The 25,977-nt window shown below is 40.3% G+C and overlaps 2 protein-coding genes across 2 annotated transcripts; both read left to right on the forward strand.

Moving 5' to 3' along the window:
- Positions 1-16,417: 16,417 nt before the first annotated feature.
- LOC135721334 (proteinase-activated receptor 1-like) lies at positions 16,418-17,991 on the forward strand. The gene is made up of 2 exons (XM_065243521.2): positions 16,418-16,451; positions 16,922-17,991. Exons 1-2 carry the CDS (start codon positions 16,418-16,420, stop codon positions 17,989-17,991), a joined length of 1,104 nt encoding a protein of 367 aa, XP_065099593.1.
- A 2,824-nt stretch (positions 17,992-20,815) lies between these two features.
- Positions 20,816-25,447, forward strand: LOC135721817 (proteinase-activated receptor 1-like). Its single transcript, XM_065244267.2, has 4 exons — positions 20,816-20,889; positions 22,411-22,497; positions 22,868-22,972; positions 24,148-25,447. The coding sequence occupies exon 4, from the start codon at positions 24,201-24,203 to the stop codon at positions 25,302-25,304; it is 1,104 nt and encodes a 367-aa protein (XP_065100339.2). The 5' UTR covers positions 20,816-20,889; positions 22,411-22,497; positions 22,868-22,972; positions 24,148-24,200; the 3' UTR covers positions 25,305-25,447.
- The last annotated feature ends 530 nt before the right edge of the window (positions 25,448-25,977 follow it).

Consider the following 25,977-nt stretch of genomic DNA (forward strand, 5'->3'; position numbering starts at 1 on the left):
CTTTTCTCCTTCAGCGCGAACCTTCTCGCTGCTCCGAAGAAGAAGCCCTTACTCGCCGTCGATCCAAGCACTGCAGCGGACTACAACACACCAGCGTGTTCCCCTGCCGCTTTCCGGTGAGACTAAAAAGAGTTATCTAAAAGAGCAGAAGCGCGTTGAGATAATGTCGCTTCGGCATTGCGGCTCCTGCCGAGCCCCTTTGCCTGTGGAGGATTTCCACAAGGAGTGCGTCATCTGTCTGGGTCCTGCCCACGCCGAGGCCGTACTCGCTGAGGCGGGCTGCGCCCACTGCGAGCTCCTTCCTATCGCGGTGCTGCGCTCCCGCCTCGAGATCTTTAAACGGAAGGCTTCCCGTGCTCTCCCGCCTAAACAGCAGCGGAGCCGTGAAGCTGGAAGACACCCTGAGACCGAGTCCACGCCGGCTCATCCCCCGCGTGCTCTGTCTCCCCGCCGTCACCCTGTCACCTTCGCCCATGAGGACCTACGCCCCCTGCCGAGTGCTAGCGGCATGGTTTCCTTTGGGTCCGGTGACAACTTGGAAGTGATGTCATCCTCTGAGGAGTTAGAGGATTGGGCGGCTTCGGATGACGACGCCCACGGAGCCGCCGCTGATGAACCTACCGAGTCGCGTCCTCACGACTCTGAGCTCATCCGCATCTTGACGCAAGCTACGGCGGAGCTCAACATTAAGTGGTCGCCGCCGTCAGAGCCTCAACTCAGCCGGTTGGACGAATGGTTTCTGCAGCCCGGGCGCCGTCAATCGTCCCGCCAACGGCAGGCGCCGTTTTTCCCTGAGGTTCACCAGGAGCTCACCAAATCTTGGCGTGCTCCCCACTCCACCCGAGCTCAGAGCGCCGTCTCCCACGTCCTCTCCGTAGTGGACGGCGCCGACGAACACGGCTACTCCAAGATGCCGCCGCTCGAGGAAACTGTCGCCGCCCATCTCTGCCCGTCTTCAGCCGGCGGATGGAGGGCGAAGTTGAACCACCCATCAAAGCCCTGTCGCCTGACATCGACCCTGGCGTCGAAATCCTACGCCGCCGACGGCCACGCTGCATCCGCTCTCCATACGATGGCGGTGCTGCAGGTATACCAGGCAAAACTCCTCCGTGACATGGACGAGGCAGGTCCGGACCCGTCGACCTTTCAGAACCTGCGCAGCGCGACTGATCTGGCCCTTCGCGCCACTAAAGTCGCCACTCAGGCTGTAGGAAGAGCCATGGCCAGCCTGGTTGTTCTGGAGAGACATCTGTGGCTGAACTTGACGGAGATAAAAAGGACACGGATCGGGTTGCCCTTCTTGACTCGCCCGTGTCACCGTCGGGGCTCTTCGGCTCCGCTGTGGAGGGGTTCACCCAGCGCTTCACTGAGGCACAGAAATCGTCGCAGGCTATGCGGCATTTTCTACCAAAACGATCTGCCTCAGCGTCTGAGACCGGCCGCCCAAAACCGCCGCCAGCTCAACGCCCTAAGCCAGCACCAGCTCAGCCCCAGCAGAGAGCTGAACCGGAGGTCAAGCGCCAGCGTCCTGCACGACCGGCTGGCCCGCCTCGACGCCGCGGTCCCCGTCCTCGGATTACGCTGGACCCGACGCCGGCGCCGCCTCCCTGAAGAGAGTCTGAGGAGGAAAAGAGGCTCTGGTCCCGCTTCGGCCGGCCCGCCCTCGAAAGTTCTGCGTGTTTCAGTCCCCTCGGGCGCTGGACACACCCTCGCTGTAACAGCGAAACAAAAATTTTTACCTTTTCACAAAAAGAGCAAATTTCCTCCTCTGTACACACAAACACACACACACGGCTTAACGTCCATAAGCATATCGACGCTCGCCGTCAAATTTCACGTTTGGCAATCCACCCCCGGTATGCCGGGCTGGATTCTAAACGTAATCCAATACGGTTATTCACTTCAATTCGCCCGGAGACCACCCCGGTTTCGCGGCGTTCTCTACACCACTGTCCCAGACGATCGTGTACAGATCCTCAGGGAAGATGTGCGTTCTTTATTACTAAAAGACGCGATAGAGACGGTCCCGGCGGATCAAAGCGAATCAGGCTTTTACAGTCGTTATTTTCTCGTTCCAAAGAAAGACGGCGGCCTCAGACCGATATTGGATCTACGCGTTTTGAATCGCGCTCTTGCCAAACGGCCGTTCAAAATGCTTACAGCCAGACGAATCATGGCGTTAATTCGACCAGGCGATTGGTTCATATCAGTGGATCTGAAAGACGCTTACTTTCACATTCCGATAGCGCCACGTCACAGGCCGTTCCTAAGATTCGCGTTCGACGGGACAGCATACCAGTACAAAGTTCTGCCCTTCGGATTATCTCTGGCACCACGCACATTTACCAAATGTGCGGATGCGGCTCTCGCCCCTCTCAGACAGAGCGGCATCCGCATATTGAATTACCTCGACGATTGGCTTATTCTAGCACAGTCAGAGAGGGAAATTACTGCGCACAAGACCGTTGTACTCCAGCATTTGGAGAATTTGGGGTTCAAAATCAACCTCCAGAAGAGTTTGTTCACCCCCACGCAGCGAATCGCGTTCTTAGGCACGACGCTCGACTCATTAAAGATGCGGGCATGGCTTACACAGGAACGCGCGCTCACGGTCAGACGCGAGGCGGCATCGTTCAAAGCGGGTTCACATCTCCCTCTCAAACGATTCCAAAAAATGCTGGGTCTGATGGCAGCAGCATCCCCACTAATACCGTTGGGAATGCTGTTCATGAGGCCGCTTCAGTTTTGGTTGAAAGCGAAAGTTCCGCCCCGTGCTTGGTTGTCGGGCCGCTTATTAATCAAAATCACGTACAGCTGCGTGAAAGCGCTTTCGATATGGACATCCCCTCACCTTTTCCTCTCGGGCACGGAGCTCGGCTCCGTGAGCAGGAGGAAAGTGGTGACTACGGATGCGTCTGCGACGGGTTGGGGCGCTCACTGCGACGGCGAGCTCGCCTTCGGTGCGCGGAACAACCAGTTGTCTCAGCTACATATCAACCACCTCGAGATGTGGGCGGTTATCTTGGCGCTACGACACTTTCGACCGAAACTCCAACATCAACACGTTCTAGTGCGGTCGGACAGTATGACGGTGGTTTCGTTCATAAACCACCAAGGAGGGCTGAGATCTCGCTCCCTATCCAGGCTGGCGAAACGGCTTTTATTATGGGCTCACGCGAACGTACGTTCGTTAAAGGCGACTCACGTACCGGGTGTAGCCAATACGGGTGCAGACATTCTCTCGCGCAACGGTCCGCCGCCGGGAGAATGGAGACTGCATCCTCAGACGGTCGAGAGAATATGGACCGTCTTCGGCCGGGCGGAGATCGATCTGTTTGCATCAGACGAGAACGCGCATTGCCCGATCTTCTTCTCGAGACATCACGATGCCCTGTCGCAAGCATGGCCGGCGTGTCTTCTGTATGCTTTTCCTCCGGTGGCTCTGTTACCACAGGTCCTTCAGAGGATAAGAGAGACGAAATGCGCGATAATTCTGGTCGCCCCGTTTTGGCACAATCAACCGTGGCTCCCCGACCTATGGCAGCTGAAAACATCAGCACCATGGCCAGTACCGCTGAGGAAAGACCTCCTATCTCAGGCGAGAGGGACGATATGGCATCCACAGCCGGAGCTATGGAATCTACACGTTTGGTCTCTGAACGGCAACCATCACGCCTTTCAGGACGAGTGTTAAATACTCTAACTGAAGCTAGGGCCCCATCTACCAGGCGCCTTTACGCTCAAAAGTGGTCTATTTTTTCTGACTGGTGCACGACGAAAGACTTAAACCCAAACACCTGTGAAGTGGAGCATATTCTCTCCTTTCTGCAGGAAATGCTGGACAGCGGTCGCGCGCCCTCGACGCTTAAAGTGTATGTGGCGGCGATAACGGCGAATCACGCCCTTATCGCCGGTCGCACCGTGGGAAAACATGATCTCATCATTAAATTCCTCAGAGGCGCTCGCAGACTAAACCCACCGCGACCTAACACGGTCCCGTCTTGGGATCTGTCCACGGTCCTGAAAGCGCTGCGCGGTCCCCCTTTCGAGCCCCTCGAACAGGCTGACCTGCGCGCTCTCTCGTTTAAAACCGCTCTCCTCCTGGCGTTGGCATCGGTTAAACGAGTGGGCGATTTACACGCGTTTTCAATTGACCCGTCGTGTCTGGAATTCGGTCCTAACGATAGCAAAGTGATCCTTAGACCGAGAGCGGGATACATTCCTAAAGTTTTGACCACGCCATTTAGAGTTCAGGTGGTTTCACTTCTCGCCCTTCCGACGGCGGACGGCGAACAAACCCCGAACACGCTCTGCCCCGTCAGAGCGTTAAGAATATACACGGACCGTTCTGCCTCATACCGCAAGTCAGATCAGCTGTTCGTAAGCTTCGCGCAACATTCCTTAGGTATGCCGCTCACTAAACAGAGGCTATCTAAATGGATCGTCGAAGCCATTGCTTTGGTTTACGCCTCCCTGAATGAACATTGTCCAGTTGGTTTAAAAGCTCACTCCACGAGGGGTATGGCTTCATCTTGGGCTTGGTCTACGGGGATTTCTATCGTTGACATTTGTAACGCGGCCGGCTGGTCCTCGCCGTCTACGTTTGTCAGATTTTATAGCCTGGATGTCCCTGCCTTACAAGCACAGGTCTTATCGGCTTAATGATTCACGCGACTGCGTTTCTGTATGCCTTCACGGTGCGTTGTTAGCTCACCGTCATGGCTACCTATTAATAATTCATGCACAGCTCGCGGCGCGCTCAGAGAACCCGCCGTCTTGTGCTCTATTGTATATGCATCATGGTGCGTTTAGAAACTTCACTGTATGCGTATTACTGTCTCATATATGGTGCTTACACTTGCGCTCGCTAGAGCTATGTATATGCTGGGTTAGGGCCACATGCAGTGTCTCTCCGGTAAGGGCACCTCAGTCCGTTGTGTATGCACGGCGGGATGGGATTACGTTCCCCCATAGCGTCAGCAAACTGACGCAATGCGAAGTGAACCGTATTGAAAGGGAACGCTTAGGTTACTCACGTAACCCCGGTTCCCTGAAATAACGGGAACGAAGCATTGCGTCGCTGGCCGTGCTACAAACGTCTACGCAGCGAGTGTTATTCGGCTGCGCGCTTCAGTCGAATAATAATGAGCTCTTGACGTATTTCACCGGCTTATATAGGGACGTGTGCCACGCCCCCGCGCGGGCTCAAACGTCATTGGTCTGTATTTTCTACAGACGTTAACCAATAGGCTTCAATCACGGAGTAAACAGGAGTTTCCCCCATAGCGTCAGCAAACTGACGCAATGCTTCGTTCCCGTTATTTCAGGGAACCGGGGTTACGTGAGTAACCTAAGCGTTTTCTTTGTCTTTGATTCAATGGCATAGGCGTTTCCGTTACGTGGCATATCGCAGCTTTGTCAGCTGGTGCTGGGGCTACTTAGGACGACATATGAGGGTCGTCATCCCGTCTTGTGTTGTTCGCCGGATCCGCCAGCAGTTTCCTGATGCAACTGGACAGTACGTTGGGTTTCGGCCACCCCTCGACTAAACCGAGACACATGGCGGGCAATGACATCTTCCTTGGAGGGTTTTTCAAAATGTGATGATAGGGGAGGTGGAATGGTGATCTGATGTAGTTCTTCTACATATGGTGTTGGGTCCACAATGACTTTGTGTAGTAGAAGACTCATCAGGTCATCGACATAGTCTGAAAGACAAATGTAAAACATGTTTTTAGTCAGTACTTTTAAAAGCAATGTTGTGCATGTTACCTTAGTGTTGTTACAGTTTGCTAAAATCTGTTGTATTAAAGTAATAATTTTGTTGTGTTACATTTTATTAATAAAATTTTAGAACTAACTAAATGTTGGGTCTGTTTTAACAGGTTTGGCTGTGCATTCCCCTTTTTTTGACTTTGGAAAAGCGATTTTGAAAACAGCCTGTCCTTGTGTTGTTGTTGCCTGTGGACGGTGGGCATTCTCATTGTAGTACATGGCTGCGAGATACAACCTGCAATAATTGAAGAAAAAGTTAAATGTAATCATTAGTTGACCGTAATAAATAATATAATAAACTTCACGTTATTTTTGATGTCATAAACAATATTACCTGCACAACATTCCTATAAAAAAGAAAACTACATTTTTGGGGGCAAAACGTATAACCACGCTGTGGAAAGCCTCCAGTGTCGACGTCTGGAAGTGATGGCTGAGTTTCTCGAAGTCCTTGAGAACTCTCTTGTTGCACGTTATTTTCTCCACTTTGCCGAGTGTCACTGACCCTGTAAACAACACACACATCACACCTTCTTTTTTTGCATTTTAACAGTACAGAATTTACCCTCTATGTAGACATACCTTTTTCAAACCATTTTTTGTCATCCCTTGAAGTCTTTTCTTGGTGTTCACATTTAGGAAACAGGGGGTTGTCATGAACATGGATGTTCTGCATGTGATTAAGAAGTGATGTCCACTTTGCCACCTTTTCTGGTCCCGAAACAGATGTAGACGCACTCCAGTAGAGATGATTTCTGATGCTTTTCAACCATTTCTTCAGCACCTCACAGTCCTTACTTTGTGAAAGCTTCAGAAGTTTCTTAGACAAAGCTATGAAAAGATAAACAGAAGTGAAATATTTATTGATGGATAGTAATAAAACTGTAAACACCAGTTAAGAAAAATAGATAGATTTTTACCTTTCTCAAAGTGCCACACATCATAGTACTGAGTGATGTTGCGTTCCCTCAGGTACTTTTGTATCTGTGGATGGCGATCAGTGATTATGTAGTCAACCACCAAACCACAGGATTCCAGCTTATCCAGACATCGTTTTAAACCCTCCTTTTCCATGTGGTAACTACCACCTACCTCGTTGCTCTGTCAATAGGCACACAGAATGTGAATATGAATATATAAATGTTAACATATTTAAAAAGTAACAAGTTTAAAACATTTTATTAATTTATTGACCTGAATTAGTTGAAGATCCACAATTGAGTTGGTTTCCATATCCATCAATGTGTAACTCCCAAATTTTGCAGAGTGCCCTATGTAAACAAAACAGTAATTATAGGCATAACATTGTTGAGAACTTCAGCACTATAAATATTATGTTAAACTATTAAATAAGCAGTATATATACACATTTCTAGTGATGGGATTTATGGCTCTTTGAGGGGATCCGGATCTTGGCGATCCGTTCCTTTCAAAGAGCCGTTCAAAAGAACGGCTCTTTTGGCTCTTTAAAATATTTAGTCAGTTTTAGGAAGCCAGCTTAGGGGCATCTCAGTTTATCCTGGAAATAATCACTAGGAGGAATGATGAGGTGAGATTTGTAGTCTAATAATTAAGTTCAGATATCACACACCAATATCTGAGTTTAAATTATTCTGAAATATTGATTTTAACCTCATTTGTCATGTGTGGACTATATTCCATAGGGTTGCACAAAAGCCCTCTGCTTAGACAGTGACATCACTATTTTGGATTTACCTTTAGTACAAAATGTGTGTATGTGTAAAGCTACTTTGACTTATGTTATTCATACAATACCTACTCACAAATAAACATTAAAAAAAAATCCGGCTGCAATGAATTTCTGTGCAAAACAGCTTTTACTACAAACTCTTCCACAAATTAGAATAAATAAAATGGAAATAAATGTCTACATACAGTCCACTATTAATACTATTATTACGGTAAACTTTGCAAATAGGACATCTGGGGCACACCGTTTTTTTTCCACTGGAGTTCTCACGTGAACGATGCGTGCACAACTATCATCATGTGCACCCCTCCCCCTATAACTGTTCTGTCTCGCGGAGGAGCTAATTTGTGTGAATCTGGGTGAAACACGCAAAGGAAAAAAGAACGACAGAAAGAACGGCTCATAGATATGTATATAAAGGCTAGATGGCTCGTCCGCGCTGATGGCCACTTGAGTGGAACGTCCGCATTTTGGCGGCCATCTTAGGACAGGGCGCTCGCTCACTCGTAGCATTGAGTTTTAATGATGCAGGTACTTTTAAATGACCATAACTTGCTTAATTTTTTACCGATTTTCAAACGGATTGGTTTGTTATAAACGTCAAAGATGAACCTATGACACTGAATACGTATACTAAAAATAAATAAAAAATTCATGAAACATGTTAAAGCATCCAGAATTATAGCCACGTTAATAACGTTTGTAAAAAACCAAACCGTTTGTAAATCCGTCAAGAATTCAGCAAGTTACGAGCATTTTAGTTGGCGTATGTCACTCACCTTCCGTCCACAGCAGCAGGGAGCAGCACTATGGCAGCACTGACCTAAGATGGCCGCCAAGTGACGACACAGCTGACTCCGCCTTGAGCCATCTAGCCTTTATATACATATCTATGGAACGGCTCCCCTCCAGCCGCGACTCGGCTCCCATCGTTCATGTTAATGAGCCGTTCAAAAGAATCGGTTCGTTCGCGAACGTCACAACTCTACACATTTCGTTCTCTACATCTACCTGGTGAGTCAGCACGCATATCTCCTGCTACTGCAAGTTTTCCCCTCTCTTTCAACTGCTGAACAACATGTTGCTGATCTCTGTTCCACTTGTGGATGATGGCAGGCTCTAAAAACTGTCTTGCGTGTCTCCGGAAGGTACCATATTGGACAGTTTGTAGCTGCATGGCCTTAAAAATCTATGAAAATAACATTGATAAAACATTTAGAAAACTTGCCTACTAATAGCATTAAATGTAGTATTAAATCAAGTACAATAAATAATGGAATACCTTGAGTAGTTTTGAAAAGGACCCTCCCATAAAATATGTAGCAGCACACAATTGCAGGTTCCCCAATGGGGTACTCCCTACAATGGGCTGACTCTGCCACCGTCTGTAATGCTGACATTTTTCACAAAGCTGGGTGAATGCAACAAAAGTACCCATTTGTCTTTGTTGGACATCACATTTCGCCTTACAAACTGGACATGCCTCAAAAATCTCTCTAAGGCAGCTTTCATAAACAATGTACTTCTTCTCACTGTAGTTGGACACAGGATCTATTCTAAAACAATAAAAAGGACATTTATATATGTCAAATATTATTATTAGGTAACAAAAATAATCATTAACTACTGTCAAAATTAATCAAATACTATTTACAACTTACGACAATTCTGATTCCTGAGTGAAAGACTCAGGATGAAAGGTTGAATCATGTGGCTCTACATGTATCTCAGATTCTGTTTCTTCCTCTTCATCTTCCTCCTCTAACTCCAGGCGAAGTCTCTTGCTTGGCCTGAAGATTGAACCACGTACTGGTGTTGAAGACAGCTGGGTATCTGGCAACATGAGTATTGTTTCAGTGCCAACATCCTGACTGGAAACTGTTGCCTGAATGCCTACGAGGCAAAAAAAAGTTTGGTAACACTTTAGAATACTGATCCATTGTTAATGAATAACTACACAGGAACAAATAAGTAATGCAATATTAACAATCTAGAAACTACTGTTAACTAACACGAAACTCTGATTAATTAACTGGTAAGTAATAGCATACAGATTAGCGTGGTAGTTCACTATTAACTAATCAATAACTACAATTTTTTTCATACTTCCCAGAGAATTACTGAGAAGTTTCATAATTCATGCAAAACTAAACAATAACTAATATAGGATAAATGACTATATTAACATGTTTACTACTGTAAACAAATAGAAAAGACTCTTTACATTTTCAATAGATAATAGCATACTTCTATTATCTCATTGAATCAGAGTAATTAAGAGACTACTGGAACATATAGATTCATCAACCATCAAAATGCCATACTGTGATTTTATTATTTAACCTACCGTCAAAACATTTTATTAATACTGACTAAATATGAAAGAATGCATTTCTTGAATATGCTTAATATTATGTCTTTAAAATAGTCTCTGACAATTGATATTCCTTGCTCAGACTTGAATGATAAATCGAGTGTTTGATTGCTTTTCCTGGGGAAGTGTTTACCCGCGGGGGAGGGGCGACGCGGACGCGCGCTGCTCAGAGGAGAATCTGATGGAGAAGCAGCTGCTGTATCTCATGTCTTCATTAATTAATATCTCCCCTCATCAGGTACAAAATGCGTGTTATTTTATTACGTATTCATTGGTTATTTGTTATACTTCTGAAAGATATAAATGTCATCATTAAATGTGTTCAAAAAGCTCTTGTTATCATATATTAAAAACTTTACTCCCAGTTCAATCCATAGCGCATGCATTTTCCATGCTGATCATGACCACGCGGTGGGAGAAATTGTGTAAAAATGCAGTGAATCTACCAATATAATTTGTATTTTGGTAGATTATGCAATAATTACGAGTTATAAGTTGCAGTTGACTGTTTTGAAAGATGATACATTGTTTTTACGAGTTCAATAATTGTGTAAAATTAGTAAAAATGGGACATCCACTTTTGATATGTCCACATTTTCTGAGTCTGTTCACTGTAAATGACAATGAGAGTATGCTAATGAGCATGTTAATTGTTTATACCGTCTAGCATATAAAATATGTATGTAAAAACTCATGATAAATGTGATATGTTTAACTTGGACAGTGTAAAGCTGTATGTAACGTTAAGTACATTTTTATCATTTGTGTTTTGGTTTTATTTAAAGTGGTTTTCTGTCATTCAACTTTAATGGTACACAAAATCAGAACATAATGTGATTAAACAATTTAAATAATTTTCAGACAATACAGAGACTCTGATGGTGAAGCAGCCGCTCCGTGTCTTGTGTCTTTATTCATATCTCCCCTTATTAGGAAATTACTAGTTGGTTACCATGATCTTCACTTTAGAATACTGATCCAAAAATTTAGTAATTACTTTAGAAGGATGAAGTAACACTTGAGTCATTACTGGGTTACCATGATCTTCACTTTAGAATACTGATCCAAAAATTTAGTAATTACTTTAGAAGGATGAAGTAACACTTGAGTCATTACTAGTGGGTTACCATGATCTTCACTTTAGAATACTGATCCAAAAAATTAGTAATTACTTTAGAAGGATGTATTAACACTGGAGTCATTACTAGTGGGTTACCATGCTTTTCACTTTAGAATACTGATCCAAAAAATTAGTAATTACTTTAGAAGGATGTATTAACACTTGAGTCATTACTAGTGGGTTACCATGATCTTCACTTTAGAATACTGATCCAAAAAATTAGTAATTACTTTAGAAGGATGTAGTAACACTTGAGTCATTACTAGTGGGTTACCGTTATTCAGATAGTAGTTATTTTTTGACAGGGAAGTTAGGTTAAATAATAAAATCACTGTATGTGTGGCATTTAGATGGTTAATGAATCTATATGTTCCAGTAGTCTCTTAATGACTCTATAGTGTGCAATTATCTATTGATAATGCAAACAGTCTTGTGTACCTGTATTTACAGTAGGAAACGTGTTAATATAGTGCTAGTCATTTATCCTATATTAGTTATTGTTTAATTTTGCATGAATTATGAAACTTTCAGTAATTCTCTGGGAAGTATGAAAAAATAGTAGTTATTGATTAGTTAATAGTGAACTACCATGCTCATCTGTGGGCTATTACTTACTAGTTAATTAATCAGAGTTTCGTGTTAGTTAACAGTAGTTACTAGATTGTTAATATTGCATTACCCATTTGTTCCTGTGTAGTTATTTATTAACCATGGATCAGTATTCTAAAGTGTTACCAAAAGTTTTAATAATTAAATTATGATTTAAATGTAATAATTATATGTTATTATTCAAAACAGTCTTTCATGCAATTACATACAATTTCTCTCTATTTAAACATAGTCCAAACAAATACCTTTGCTTCTTATGTGGACATCCCTCAGTGTACCAACAGAAAGTTGTGTGCCCACTGATCGCATCTTTGGTGATATCTGTATGGACACTGTTTCTGTGTCTGCATAGTCTGTCTGACATCCAGCTTCATGAATTGAAGATGTTGTATGAAGCTCTTGGGAACTTGGTCCCTGCTGAGATGAACTCTGTAACAAATATGTCAAATGTGTATTTAATTATAAAGTAATACCAATGTATACATTTTCCATGTTCAACAGTCATGACATTCAATTTACATTTATCAGAATACAAAGGAAACAACGCAAAAGACACAAAATAAAGCATGCATTCTCTATAATTTAATTTACTAACATAGTCCTTGAATAAATTATTACATCAAACACTGTGGAAATACAGTGTTTGTTACTATTTATCACATTTGCGTAGGGCTGGGCGATATGACCCAAAAAAATTTCGAGAAAATGTTTTCCATATCAGTCGATATCGATAATTATCATGATAAATAACAAATCTTTACTCCTGTCAAATTTAAAGGCAGATTTTTGCTCCTGAATGAAAATTGTAAAAACCAGACAGTTAATAATGGTTTTGAACTACTTTTTATTCAGAACATGACAAATACAAATACTAAAATCTTGTTTTAATGCATCTGTATTGTATTAAATGTAAATCTATTTGTTATGAAATCAACACATTTCTGACACAAAAGCAGCAGACCACTGTCACTTTAAGACCCAAGACAGACTGATTTAAGTTTCAATATACTGAGTAACAGCTGTTTATGTTCACTTAAACAAAAAAGAAAACTTAGTTCAGTGATCATGCGTGTGTTATACATATACGAGCTATACACGCTGATAAATGGATGTCAAGAGTGTCACGTTGCTGTGGGAGGGCACATACGCAAACACTATATTCACTGCAGTGTTGGATCTGCTGCTTTTCCTCAGTTTCCTGAATTTGTGAATGTCCTGTAAATATACTTTTAAAGCTGTGCCGATGTGTGTGTGTGCAAGGCGGACGCTGAATGAAAGTACAGTATACTGCACCTAATGTGTCTGCTGTGTTTGACGAACCCTGTTTGCGCGTCCAACATAACACACAAGAAAATGTTTCCGCGCATTTGGATTCCGTGATTCCGTCCGTGTCATCCGCATGGCGAAAATCATAGGTCTCTACTAATAAATGAATAACTTGCCTCATCTTCCACTCCTTCAACTCTAACTGACACTGTGATCGTAAACCAAGAGCGCGTGCCGCATCCGGAAGTGCTCGCGCAACATTACGCACAGTGCGTAAACATTATCGATCACTTATCGAACTGTCCTTATCGTTTTATCGAAACAGTTTATATCGGTAAAATTATCGTTATCGAATTATCGCCCAGCACTACATTTGCGTATATATGAATACTGTAGCACAATAGCTTCGCAATTAGTAAACAAACATGGCTTTACTATAGTAAGTAACGTTACATAAACATAGAACAATGATTCGCGTGGCTGTAGCTAAACGAGCATGTGGTTAAACAGTAAACAATATAATCAACAAATCATTTACACTGATCATTACAAACACCAACAATCGATGCTGTCTCTGGTTGAATTACTAAACTTTTTTAAAAAGTTTGTCGGATTAGTTTCAATTACCATCCAAGTTAGTTAAGTTAACAAAGCTAAAGAGCGTTGCCCTTTGTGTAATGAGTTACAGAAACTGTTGAACGCACCAACTTAAACATTAAAACACACTTACCGGTTGTGGTCCATAATCAACGTCTTCTCCAGACAACGAGGGGATCGCTCCATCTTTCAAGATTAATCTTTGTGCGAATCCGGCATTAAACTGATTGAGGAAGCTGTCCTCAGCAAAATGTGCTGCACATAGTTTCACATGTGGATTATAATTTTCTGGAACCGAGTTAAACATAAATTGTAGCCATTGATCTCTAAGTACAGCGTCCCTGGGAAGGCCAAACAAAGGTGAATTGACTCCGGGATGAAAATAACATCGTCTCGCCGCCATGCTGACAAACACACTCTACAAACACAACTCTCCCTCTTCTCAGAGGGAGCGCGAAAAGACCACGCCCCCTTTTAAACACAACTCTTCTCCGAGGGAGCGCGAAAAGACCACGTCCCCTTTTTTGGTGTAATTCTGTGGGCGGAGGTTAGTCAAAAAACTGTTTTAGTGATGTCATGAAATCAGGAAGTAGAGGGTTGTAGTCCAAACGGGCCGTTCGCTGTAGGCTTTGAAAGAGGACTTCTGTTAAATAAAATATCTCGCTTGGCAGTGAACTTTGAGCTTTACCACTTTACAGGTATTATTTATGATATGATAGCAACATTACACACTAACTAGGGTTTAAAAAATGGGATCAGGAAGAACGTGACCTTTAAAAGCAGTTTTTGTGCATTATACCAATTATCTGTTTATCATCATTTTGATTTTTTTTATTCTTTCATTAGGGACCCGATATCCGTCGGCCGTTGCATATATCTCACTGGCTAAAGAGTACTTCCATAATGAATATAATACACATAATGCATATCTCAAACAGGATTTCATTGGTCAGGTTCTCGTGACCTGAAAGGGCACCCAAATGGGATTGTTAAGCATCTGTAAACTAAATCTCCTTAGGAAGACACACCTCTAGCAGGAGTGCAGTTCTTAACTTTGAAACAAACTTTAATACCCTTTAACAAAAATGTGACCCTTTTACCCATTGCACCATGACTTTTAAAATGATACCACATACATATATAAAATTGCAATCTCAGAAAACATATATACATAACATCACAGGTGCTGGTCATATAATAAGAATATCATCAAAAAGTCGATTTATTTCAACAATTCCCTTCAAAAAGTGAAACTTGTGTATTATATTCATTCATTACACACATATTGATATATTTCAAATGTTAATTTCTTTTAATGTTGATGATTATAACTGACAACTAAGGAAAATCCCAAATTCAGTATCTCAGAAAATTAGAATATTGTGAAAAGGTTCAATATTGATTCAATTCTTATCAGCTAATTAACCCAAAACACCTTAAATGGTCTCTCAGTCTAGTTCTGTAGGCTACACATGGGGAAGACTGCTAACTTGACAGTTGTCCAAAAGACCACCATTGAGACCTTGCACAAGGAGGGCAAGACACAAAAGGTCTTGCAAAAGAGGCTGGCTGTTCACAGAGCTCTGTGTCCAAGCACATTAATAGAGAGGCGAAGGGAAGGAAAAAATGTGGTAGGAAAAAGTATACAAGCAATAGGGATAACCGCACTCTGAAGAGGATTATGAAACAAAACCAATTCAAAAATGTGGAGGAGATTCACAAAGGGTGGACTGCAGCTGGAGTCAGTGCTTCAAGAACCACTACGCACCGACGTATGCAAGACATGCGTTTAGCTGTCGCATTCCTTGTGTCATGCCACTCAAAGTTATGTTCTCTGATGAAAGTAAATGTTGCATTTCCTTTGGAAATCAGGGTCCCAGAGTCTGGAGTTTCTATAGTCAGTGATGGTTTGGGGTGCCATGTCACCTGCTGGTGTTGGTCCACTGTGGTTTTCTGAGGTCCAAAGTCAACGCAGCTGTATACCAGGAAGTTTTAGAGCACTTCATGCTTCCTACTGCTGACCAACTCTATGGAGATGCAGATTTCAGACCTGCACACCGTGCCAAAGCTACCAGTACCTGATTTAAGGACCATGATACCCCTGTTCTTAATTGGCCAGCCCACTCGCCTGACCTTAACCCAATAGAAAATCTATTGGGTATTGTGAAGAGGAAGATGCGATATGCCAGACCCAACAATGCAGAAGAGCTGAAGGCCACTATGTAATATTCTAATTTTCTGAGATACTAAATTTGGGATTTTCCTTAGTTGTCAGTTATAACCATCAAAATTAAAAGAAATAAACATTTGAAATATATCAGTCTGTGTGTAATGAATGAATACAAGTGTCACTTTCTGAATGGATGATATTCTATTTATATGATCAGCACGTATACTCAGTGAAGTGAGCCTGAAGGTGTGGGGGTCGATTTAGTCTGAGAGAATTTGAGTTGAAGATATCAAAGTGGTCGAATGCATGTCAACAGCCCCACCTGAGGGTCAAATGCAGATTGTTTTACAATGTCTCTCCATAAACAAACTCAAATTGACTGTTTAACTTTCTGTCTTACTTTGGAGAACAGAGAAAGAACATATTCTCTCTGGTAAGTGAACTCATACAATAACGTACTTGCATTTTTTTTCTTATACAAAATATATCAAAGCATCTTTTCTTTTCATGTGTCCAAATCTTGTTACAGTGTTTGATAGTGTCATGAGATTGTTATTCCATGACTCGTATGTTTCTGTACTTTTCTCTAAAATACCATTGGTTTTAAATACCATTATTTGAAGTAAATGTGAGATAAATTAATAGATTTCCTCAGCAAAGACGTCAAGGAACATAGAAAACTGATGCTCAACATCCAAATAGGTGGTACTTCTACTAATGCAAAAACCCTGTGTTTAAGTCTTTTCTGCCAGAATGAATGTTCCAAATCAAATATTGTGTATGCAGACAACAGAAATGACGTCACCCATCCGTTCCTCAGATTTTATAGGTAACTAAACACATACAAAACATACTTGCATTTTTGTCTATACAAAATATACCAATATTTTCCAAATCTGTCCAAACACAAACAGTAAGCATTAATTGTTAAGCTCCACACGGATGAAAAATCAATACAAATGTAACATAAAAGTATAGTTCATACAATTACTTTTTAAAGAATATGTTCAATAAAATGTAAATCTGTGAATGTGCAGCTGAAAACCTTGACATTCACTCACTTGTCTAAAAGTTGATATGTATAAATTTGCATGTATATATCAGCAGATTCTTTTAGTCACATCAGTTTACAATTAAAGATACAGTAATGTGATTCCTAAGAAGGCAGTAACATAAATGTTGAAATAGAAAATTTAAGCATTCATAGGTAAATGATATTGATGTTGTACTGCTGTTTATTTACAGCTAAAACATATCTCAAAAATGAAAAGTCAAGCGTTGTCTTACTTTCTCCTACAGTGGAAAAGCTCAACACTACACATCCATGTAACAGCACTGATCTGGGTGCAGATAAATTAAACAAAACTACACAGAACGTGGTGACATACTCCATCTCAAAGAAAGCTGTGCATTTCCTCAAAAGCCTGCTGGTCACACGTGTCATGCCCTCTTTCTACATCCTCCTCTTCCTCATTAGTTTGCCTCTAAACGCATTGGCCCTGGTGACGTTCACCTGTAAGATTAAAGAAAAGAAACCGGCTGTGATCTACATGTCAAACCTGGCGTGTGTGGATCTGCTCTTCACCCTGCTGCTTCCTCTGAAGATCCACTATCATCTGAACGGATCTGATTGGGTGTTTGGTGAGGTGGCGTGTCGTGTGCTAAGCGCTGCTTTCTACTGCTACATGTACTGCTCCATACTGCTGATGATGTGCATGAGTGTGGACAGACTGCTGGCTGTGGTTTTCCCTGTCGTCTCTTTGACCTGGCGGACAACGAGGAATTCTGCTTATGTTTGTGCGCTGGTCTGGTTGCTGGCACTCGCTGGCACGGTCCCACTTCTCTCTATAACGCAAACATTGGACATCGAACATGTGGGCATGACCTGCCATGATGCATTGCGTCACGAAGACAATGAAGATCAGATGTACATGCACATGTTCTCTCTTCTGTCCTGTCTTTACTTCTTTCTGCCGCTGGTCATCACTTTGGCGTGTTACTCTGCTATTATATATGCACTCAGTGTCAAATCTGGTCGTTTAGCATCATCAACCTCAGATAAACGAGGAAGAGCCGTGATTATGACTATTACCACAATGATAGAGTTTGTGGTTTGCTTTGCAGCAAGTAATGCTATCCTGTTGTACCACTGTGTTGTTTTGATCACAGGAGGCATCAGCGGGGAGGGAAACGCATCATATATGGCTTACATGTTAGCTGTGTGTGCAGGGAGCTCAAGTGTTTTTCTGGATCCTCTGCTGTACTACTATGGGTCGTCTCAGTGCAGACAGCAGATCAGGTCTGTGTTTTGGTGGAAGAAAACAAAAAGAGCTACAAAGTTATCGAACACTCCTGAGCTGTGCATATAAAGAGAACTGTGTTAATGTGTTCTGATTATATAGTTTGCATTATATTCATAATTGGAAGTTCATTTGAGTATAAGCTACATGTAATCCACTTTGTAATGAATGCTGGCTTCATGCTAACACGAGCATCTAAAAGTTAAATAACTCAGCAACTGTTATTATAATGTGTGTGTACTGTAAAACAAGGTCTATAAAATATAAAGCATGTTCAGTTATTATGCTCAATGTCAGAAATATTCAAATTGTGTAAATTAAATAATATTTTAGGATGTATTCATTAAAATCAAAGACATATATCACAAAATGTAATTGCCTACGTTAAGCAACATTAAAGAATAATGTAAAAAAACATATCGTCCCTAACTGTTGTTGTTGTTGTTGTTAAAAACATTTCACATCAATATTTGGTTTCATGTCACTGAAAAATAAGTCATTACTATCCTAATGTGTACATCCACAAGTTCCCAAACTCATGATGTAGGCCTTCAGCATCTCTCTTGCCTGCCAGCAGGGCGTACCACTAGGGGCTCTATCTTACAACTGGCGAAATGCAGCGGAATGCGCAACGCAAGTGTCTTTTGCTAGTTTCCACCCTGCGCAATTATAATTTTCACGTTTAGCGCCACGTTGTTTAAATAGCAAATGCATTTGCACCCCCTTTTGGGCTTTCTGGTCTGAAACGAGGTGTGTTCAGGCGCATTGTTGGCACGTTGCTATTTTGAGGCAACTTAAATAGACTACGCCATTGACCAAAAAAAAAACCTGGTCTAAAGTCAATGGCGCAATATGTTTTTTGTTATTTAAAGAGCGCATTAGTAATATGCGCCTAAACAGGACGACAACGCAGGTTTGCTTATCACACACATTATTTTTTTAAATGCTACCTCACAGATTTATTGTATATGATGACTCTGTACCTGTGGATATGGTGGGATGAGAAACATTTTTAAGTAATGCTTAAAAAAACTGACGCTGTCCAAGTGCTGAAAAGTGCAGAGAGCCGTTTGTAAATTCTTTATCTCCTGTTTGTTACAAATAAATTTTTTTTAGATTACAAACATTTTCTTACATACTTGTAAATTATTTTTTTTATGATATTGGGTAACCATACATTTAAAGCAATTAAAAGCCTGCTTTTTACTTCCATGACTAAAAGAAAACGGGTTTTAAAGGTTTTAATAAAAAAGTAACAATTTCAATACAAGTAAAAAACAACACAATTATTTAACATTAATCTTAAACTGGGGATCTTCTTCCTCCGCTTAGTTTTTCCATTTACAAAGTCCGTCATCTAAATAGGGATTACACATAGCGCCAGCGCAACTGCACATTAAATCTCTACAAAACATTTAAAGAGTTTGGTTCCAAAACGTGATAAATTTAAAAAAAAATGAGTTACTGCCAAAATCAGTATTTTATCAGGTCAGTAGTTAAAAGTTAAAATTTACGCAAAATACAATATCCGCCTTGTTATTCTGTCATCTTTTCTCCCTTTTTCCCAAAACGCAATAAACGGCACTGCAGAATGCAATAAATCCGCTCCACAAATTACAGCGCACCATTCCATGCATTGTAAACAAACAATGGCGGCGCGTTGAGTACACGGAATCCAAGTTTTCCTCATCTACATTGTACTTCGTGATCAACAAACAAACAAGAACAAAAACTTGTTCACCCAACAGCATCAAGTTTCTGTCATGCTACCACATTGACCCCAGGGGATCTTATGAAAAACATTTCATAATTTTACTCAAAGTCAACGAAAATCGAGCAGGACCAAAACATTTTACAGCAGTTCACTGTGAAAATTGTGAAGCGACGACGTCGTTAGTGATTTTCATCTTGTCACTTTCTTGGTATAGAAAACACGTTTTTACCTAAATTAGTCAAAATGGATTTATTGCGTTTTGGAACCAAACTCTTCATTTGTTTTGACCACAATCCACGCACCAGAGCTAAATGTGGATTTGGGGCACGTGCACCCATGATCTGTATCTCTGTCAATCACCACATCCTCCTGTCGTCTCCCTCAATGCTATAGGTGTCTCTGGAACAGCGTCACTATGTTTCAAGTCCTATCTTAGGCAGGTCATATGGAGTATCCTGGAGATGATTTTAATCATGTTTTGTGCTTACTCCCATGACATTGTTTTCTACCGGCTGTCTATTGAATGGAAGTCTTTAAAAATAAGGTGGATACTGTACACATGTGATTTAAATGTTAGAGGTTTGACCAACAAACAGTCATATTCACAATTGATTCGTTTTACATCTGCTATCTGTGGTACGCCAGTGACAGTTGTAGAAATGAAAATACAAATCCATTAGCAAGCGTCGTCTTGCTTTCCGTGAAGCTCTTTAGATAATTTGCTTTGGATTACAGTAATGTTTTAGTGTCTATTTCACACTTTCTTGTGAAATTTGTGGTTTGTGTAATATCGACCAAATGGGATCAATGGAGGCTAAAAGGTTGAGTGACGTCACACAAATGCTTTTATATTAACCCAGATCAGAGTAAATACAGACTAAAACATTCACTCTGTGCGTGTCTGTCTGAAGACTCTGAAGTTTCATGATTTGATATGTTTTTGTTAAATATTTTCTCTAGGTCACTCATGGGGTTAAAAATCTTTCTTTTAATGATAGCTGTGCATACATGCACTGGAGAGAGCGGTAAGTACATCTTATGATTTTAAGAGCTGTGAATTTAATCGTTTTCAGATTCATGCTGCATAAGCAAAATGTGTTTATTTCTTTTTTGTTTTGCTGGACTTATCAAATCCTCAGATGTTTTTTGTTTGTCTTATATGTTCAGTAGGGAGAGCATTCACTGATATTGTTGTGTTTTGTATGTATGCTTGGTTACAGGTAGCGGTTATTCACCATATGAGAAACACAATGGTAAAAAGCTCATTTTATTTTTAGATTTTAAAGGAATAATTGACAGTGCATTTGTGTTTTTACATATATTTTTTTACATAGATTTATGTACATTTTTCAAGTTGTGACAACTTGTAAAGCCCATATGTAAGTTTCTTAAGGGGGAGATGGGGTCACATAGGATTTGCATATCCTTCAACTAATACATGGCAATCTCACCCCTACTTTGCAACCTCAGGCTTTGCAACCAGACTACACCATTTATTAATAACACCTTATTAACATTATTTACATATACGCATTTGGCAGACCCTTCACTCTAAAATCTGCTGGTTATTTTCAACCCCATGCTGGGTAAATATTAACACATTTTGGGTTAATAAATAAACCTATGCTGGGTTGTTTCAATGCAATGCTGGGTTGTTTCAACTCATGGTTGGGTTAATAACAACCCATCATATGTTTAATTATAACCAAACATGTGGTCTGTCCAGTATTTACCAGTGTTTTACATATTAAATGCAAACTTTTACTAAAGATGTTCTTACAGTAATTTATACATTTTTGTATGTGAAACTCTGGTGGTATATGGGTTAATTTGTCTGGAAATATTTCTCACAAACCTCACAACCCTGTATCACGAAATGATTTACCTATTGTCACGTAAAGAGTCTTTTGCGTGACACTGACATGGTTTTTCGCCTTTTTGCGTGAACATGTCACGCATATCTGTTTACGTGTTACGTATGTAACTGTTTTGTCTTATTTTCTTACCATTGACGCTTCGGTTTAGGGTTAAATTTGGTGTTTGCATAAGGATGTCACTTTAAGTATTGGTTTATACCTTTTTTTATTATTTTTTTTATATTTTATGATTTTTAAACCATTGTCGCCTGGCATTAGGGTTAGAGCGACAATGATAAGAAAAAAGGACAAAACAGTTGAGTAACAAATACGTGACAGTGACACATAAACAGAAATGAATGACATGTTCATGCAAAAAGGCGGAAAACCGTGTCAGTATCACGCAAAAGACTCACAAATTTACGTGACTATAGGTAATTTCGTGATACTGTGTTGAACCTCAGGACCACGAAAGTAACTAAATATACAAGTAGTTAAATAAACACACTCAATGGCTATACAATATGAAGAGTTTCGTTGCAAAACGAGAAAAATCCGTTTTTAAATTTTTTGTCAAAACATGTTTATTATTATGTTATTATTTTGTTTTATGGTGCTACTTAGCTGTATGTTTTAAGTTATTAAGGTTTAAATCAAAACAAACCAACTGCAGTTGAATTGATATTAATTGGAATGCACAACCAAAAATTTTTTTAAAAACAGAGTTATCTCGTTTTGCAACGAAACTCTTCATATATTCTATATTATTGTGAAGCTATCCAAAGTCTTTGTACAGAACACTCCACTCTTAATAAATGACTACACAACGTGAGTTTTTTATGTTTTCCAAATGTAACATCTTATGTAGTAAAAAAAACTTTTACTGAAGATCTTCTCAATTTATATTTTTTTCTATAGGAAACTTTGGTGGAACATGGACTGATGGGCAGACAGTTTTTAATTATTCTCTGGATCAAGAACCGTTCAAACCTCCAATATACAAAAGTAACTTTACTAAACATAAAATTAGTTGTAATAAACACACTTTGACTAATACAATATTTTCTACATTATTGTGAAGTTATTTGATGTCTTTGTGTGCATTGATATTATATTGTTACCTAAATGTCACATAGGTCTGAAAGTCCACCAGTAGTATTTCTTGACTCTTGTCAGAGACCTCAGCATTTTAACTGTTTTATAGTGTCATGAAATTGTTATCCATATATAACTAAACTCTTATATGTTTCTAGACGTTTCTCTAAAATACCATTATTTAAGATTTACTCTGCAAAGACGTCTAGGAACATATAAACTAATACTCAGTGTCTAAATAGGTTGTGCTCTTACTAAAGCATATACTCTGTGTTTAAAGGCCTTTCTGCCATTGCTTATCATATTCTTGATGAATATCAAGAGGTAATATCAAGGGAGGAGCAAACAGACCTGGCGTCTCCCAACAATCCCTCAAAGGTCACAGGTAATTGAACTCATACAATATTCTTGCTTTTTTTTTCAAAACAAAATGTATTAATGAATCTTTTCTAAAGTCAAGTCCCAATCTCTCCATACACAAACAGTTCCACACTGATGAAAATATCAATATAAAGGTAGTCCATATAATTTAAAGAGCGCGTTAGTACCATGCGCCTATAAACAGGACCATAACATGCATTTACTTAAGGGCAGAAGCACACAAACGTTTTTAAATATAAAACATAAAAGGATTAAAAAGTAAAAGATTGATGAGGACCGATTATGATACGTTAGAAGGTGTAAAGAGCTGCTTCACCTGTAGCCTGGTAAGTAATTGAATATTTTGATATAAATGGAAATACTGCATTTATTTTAAAACCTTTTTAATGTAATGCTTTTCAAAACACTTACGGCGCTGTCCGAGTGCTAAAACGTTTTGGCTCTCCACACAAATTCTTTATCTCTTGTTTGTTACAAATAAAGTATTTTTAGAGTACAAACATTTTCTTGCATATTTTTGAGATAACACTGATTATGTAGGCCATCCATACATTTACAGCAATTAAATGCCTGCTAATTTTACTTCCATCATAGAAAGAAAATGACTTTTAAGTTGTTTAACAAACAAAATATTAATTTCAATACAAAAAATAATAAAAAATTTTAACATCAATCTTAAACTGGTGGCCTGCTCCCTCCGCTTTTTCAGTTTACAAATTCCGGCATCTAAATAGGGAGTCGCATAGCGCAACTGGCTTTTAAAGGGGATGAGACTTTCATTGGTTTATTGCACGTTACGCCTAAAACACACCCATTACTCATTAAAGTAATAGGAACAACCCTTTTATCATTAAATTAGAAAAAGTGGATTCGGACCAACCGTTTAGACTATGCGCCGTGTGCTTTAGACCATGCGAATAGATCGTTAAAATATGGCCCTGTGTATGCAACATGCTGAAAACCTTGACATTTACACTATTCACTTGTCTTTTATAAATGTATATATGCATATACTTACATATTTATATATTTGCATGTAAACATTTTTATCAGCAGATGCCTTGAGTCAGAGCATGCAGCTTACTATTAAAGAGACCTAGGGAGACATGTTGAAATAAAAAATTTAAAAATCATTCAGGGGTGAATACGATACTGATGTTGTACTTCTGTTTTTTACAGCTAAAAAATATATCATAAAGGAAAACGCAAGCCCCATCTTTTTTTCTCCTAAAATGAAACTGCTCAACACTGCACATTTGAGCAACAACACTGATCTGGAAGCAGTGAAATTAAACAAAACTACACAAAACTTGATGGCATTCTTCATCTCAGGTGATGCTGTGCTCTTCCTCAAAGGCCTGCTGGTCACACGTGTCATGCCCTCTTTCTACATCCTCCTCTTCCTCATTAGTTTGCCTCTAAACGCATTGGCCCTGGTGACGTTCACCTGTAAGATTAAAGAAAAGAAACCGGCTGTGATCTACATGTCAAACCTGGCGTGTGTGGATCTGCTCTTCACCCTGCTGCTTCCTCTGAAGATCCACTATCATCTGAACGGATCTGATTGGGTGTTTGGTGAGGTTGCGTGTCGCGTGCTAAGCGCTGCTTTCTACTGCTACATGTACTGCTCCATACTGCTGATGATGTGTATAAGTGTGGACAGACTGCTGGCTGTGGTTTTCCCCATCGCCTCTCTGACCTGGAGGACAACGAGAAATTCTGCTTACGTTTGTGCGCTGGTCTGGTTGCTGGCACTTGCTGGTACAGGGCCACTTCTCCTAATAACACAAACATTAAACATCAAGGATTTGGGCATCACCTGCCACGATGCATTGCATCATGAAGACCCAGCAGATCAGATGTACATGAACCTGTTTTCCATTCTGTCCTGTCTTTACTTCTTCCTGCCGCTGCTCATCACTTTGGCGTGTTACTCTAGTATTATATATGCACTTAGTGTCAAATCTGGTCGCTTAGCAACATCATCATCAACCTCAGATAAATGGAGGAGAGCCGTGATTATGACTATTGCCACAATGATAGAGTTTGTGGTTTGTTTTGCACCAGCCAATATAATCCTGTTGTACCACTGTGTTCTTCTGATCACAGGAGGCGTCAGCGGGGAGGGAAACGCATCATATATGGCTTACATGTTAGCTGTGTGTGCAGGGAGCTCAAGTGTTTTTCTGGATCCTCTGCTGTATTACTATGGGTCGTCTCAGTGCAGAAAGCAGATCAGATCTGTGTTGAGGAGGAAGAAAACAAAAGTACAAAGCTACACAGTTACAAAGTTATCAAACACTACTGAGCTGAGCATACAAACAGAATCATGTTAATGTGTTCTGATTAAACACATAGTTTGCATTATTTTCAGAATTGGAAGTTCATTTGAGTATATGCTAGCTTACATGTAATCATCATTGTAACAAATGCTTTCTGGCTTCACATGAGCATCTAAGAGTTAAAGTTTTATTGTGTGTGTACCCTGTAAAAAGGACTTTAGAATATAAAGCATGTTCAGTTTGCTCAATGTCAGAAATATCCAAATTGTGTAACCAAATAATATTTAAAATTTTATTTATTAAAATCAAACACATTTGATATCAAAATAATTGTTGTTAGCCTACTTTAAGCAACATTATAGAATATTTTTAAAAACATATCCGTAACTGATGTTGTTGACAATAGGATGGCTTAAGGGTCAGTAAAATATGGGATAATTTTCAGTTTTCTATGGAAGTGAATGGGGTCCACAAACACTTCAAAAATTTCTCAAAATATCTTCCTTTGTGTTCATCAGAACAAAGAAAATTATACAGGTTTTTAACAACATGAGAGTGAGAAAACTATGACAGAATTTTTATTTTTGGGTGAACTATCCCTTTCATATTGTAATGCATTACTTTAAAAAATAATTTTCCCCCACACTGGTTACCACACCTCAAGACATCGATCACATGATATTTTTCAAGAGATTGGTCAATTTTTTTGTACTTAAATCGCTGTTGT

Source organism: Paramisgurnus dabryanus, chromosome 18 (genome assembly GCF_030506205.2).
Source record: "Paramisgurnus dabryanus chromosome 18, PD_genome_1.1, whole genome shotgun sequence".
Lineage (NCBI taxonomy): Eukaryota > Metazoa > Chordata > Actinopteri > Cypriniformes > Cobitidae > Paramisgurnus > Paramisgurnus dabryanus.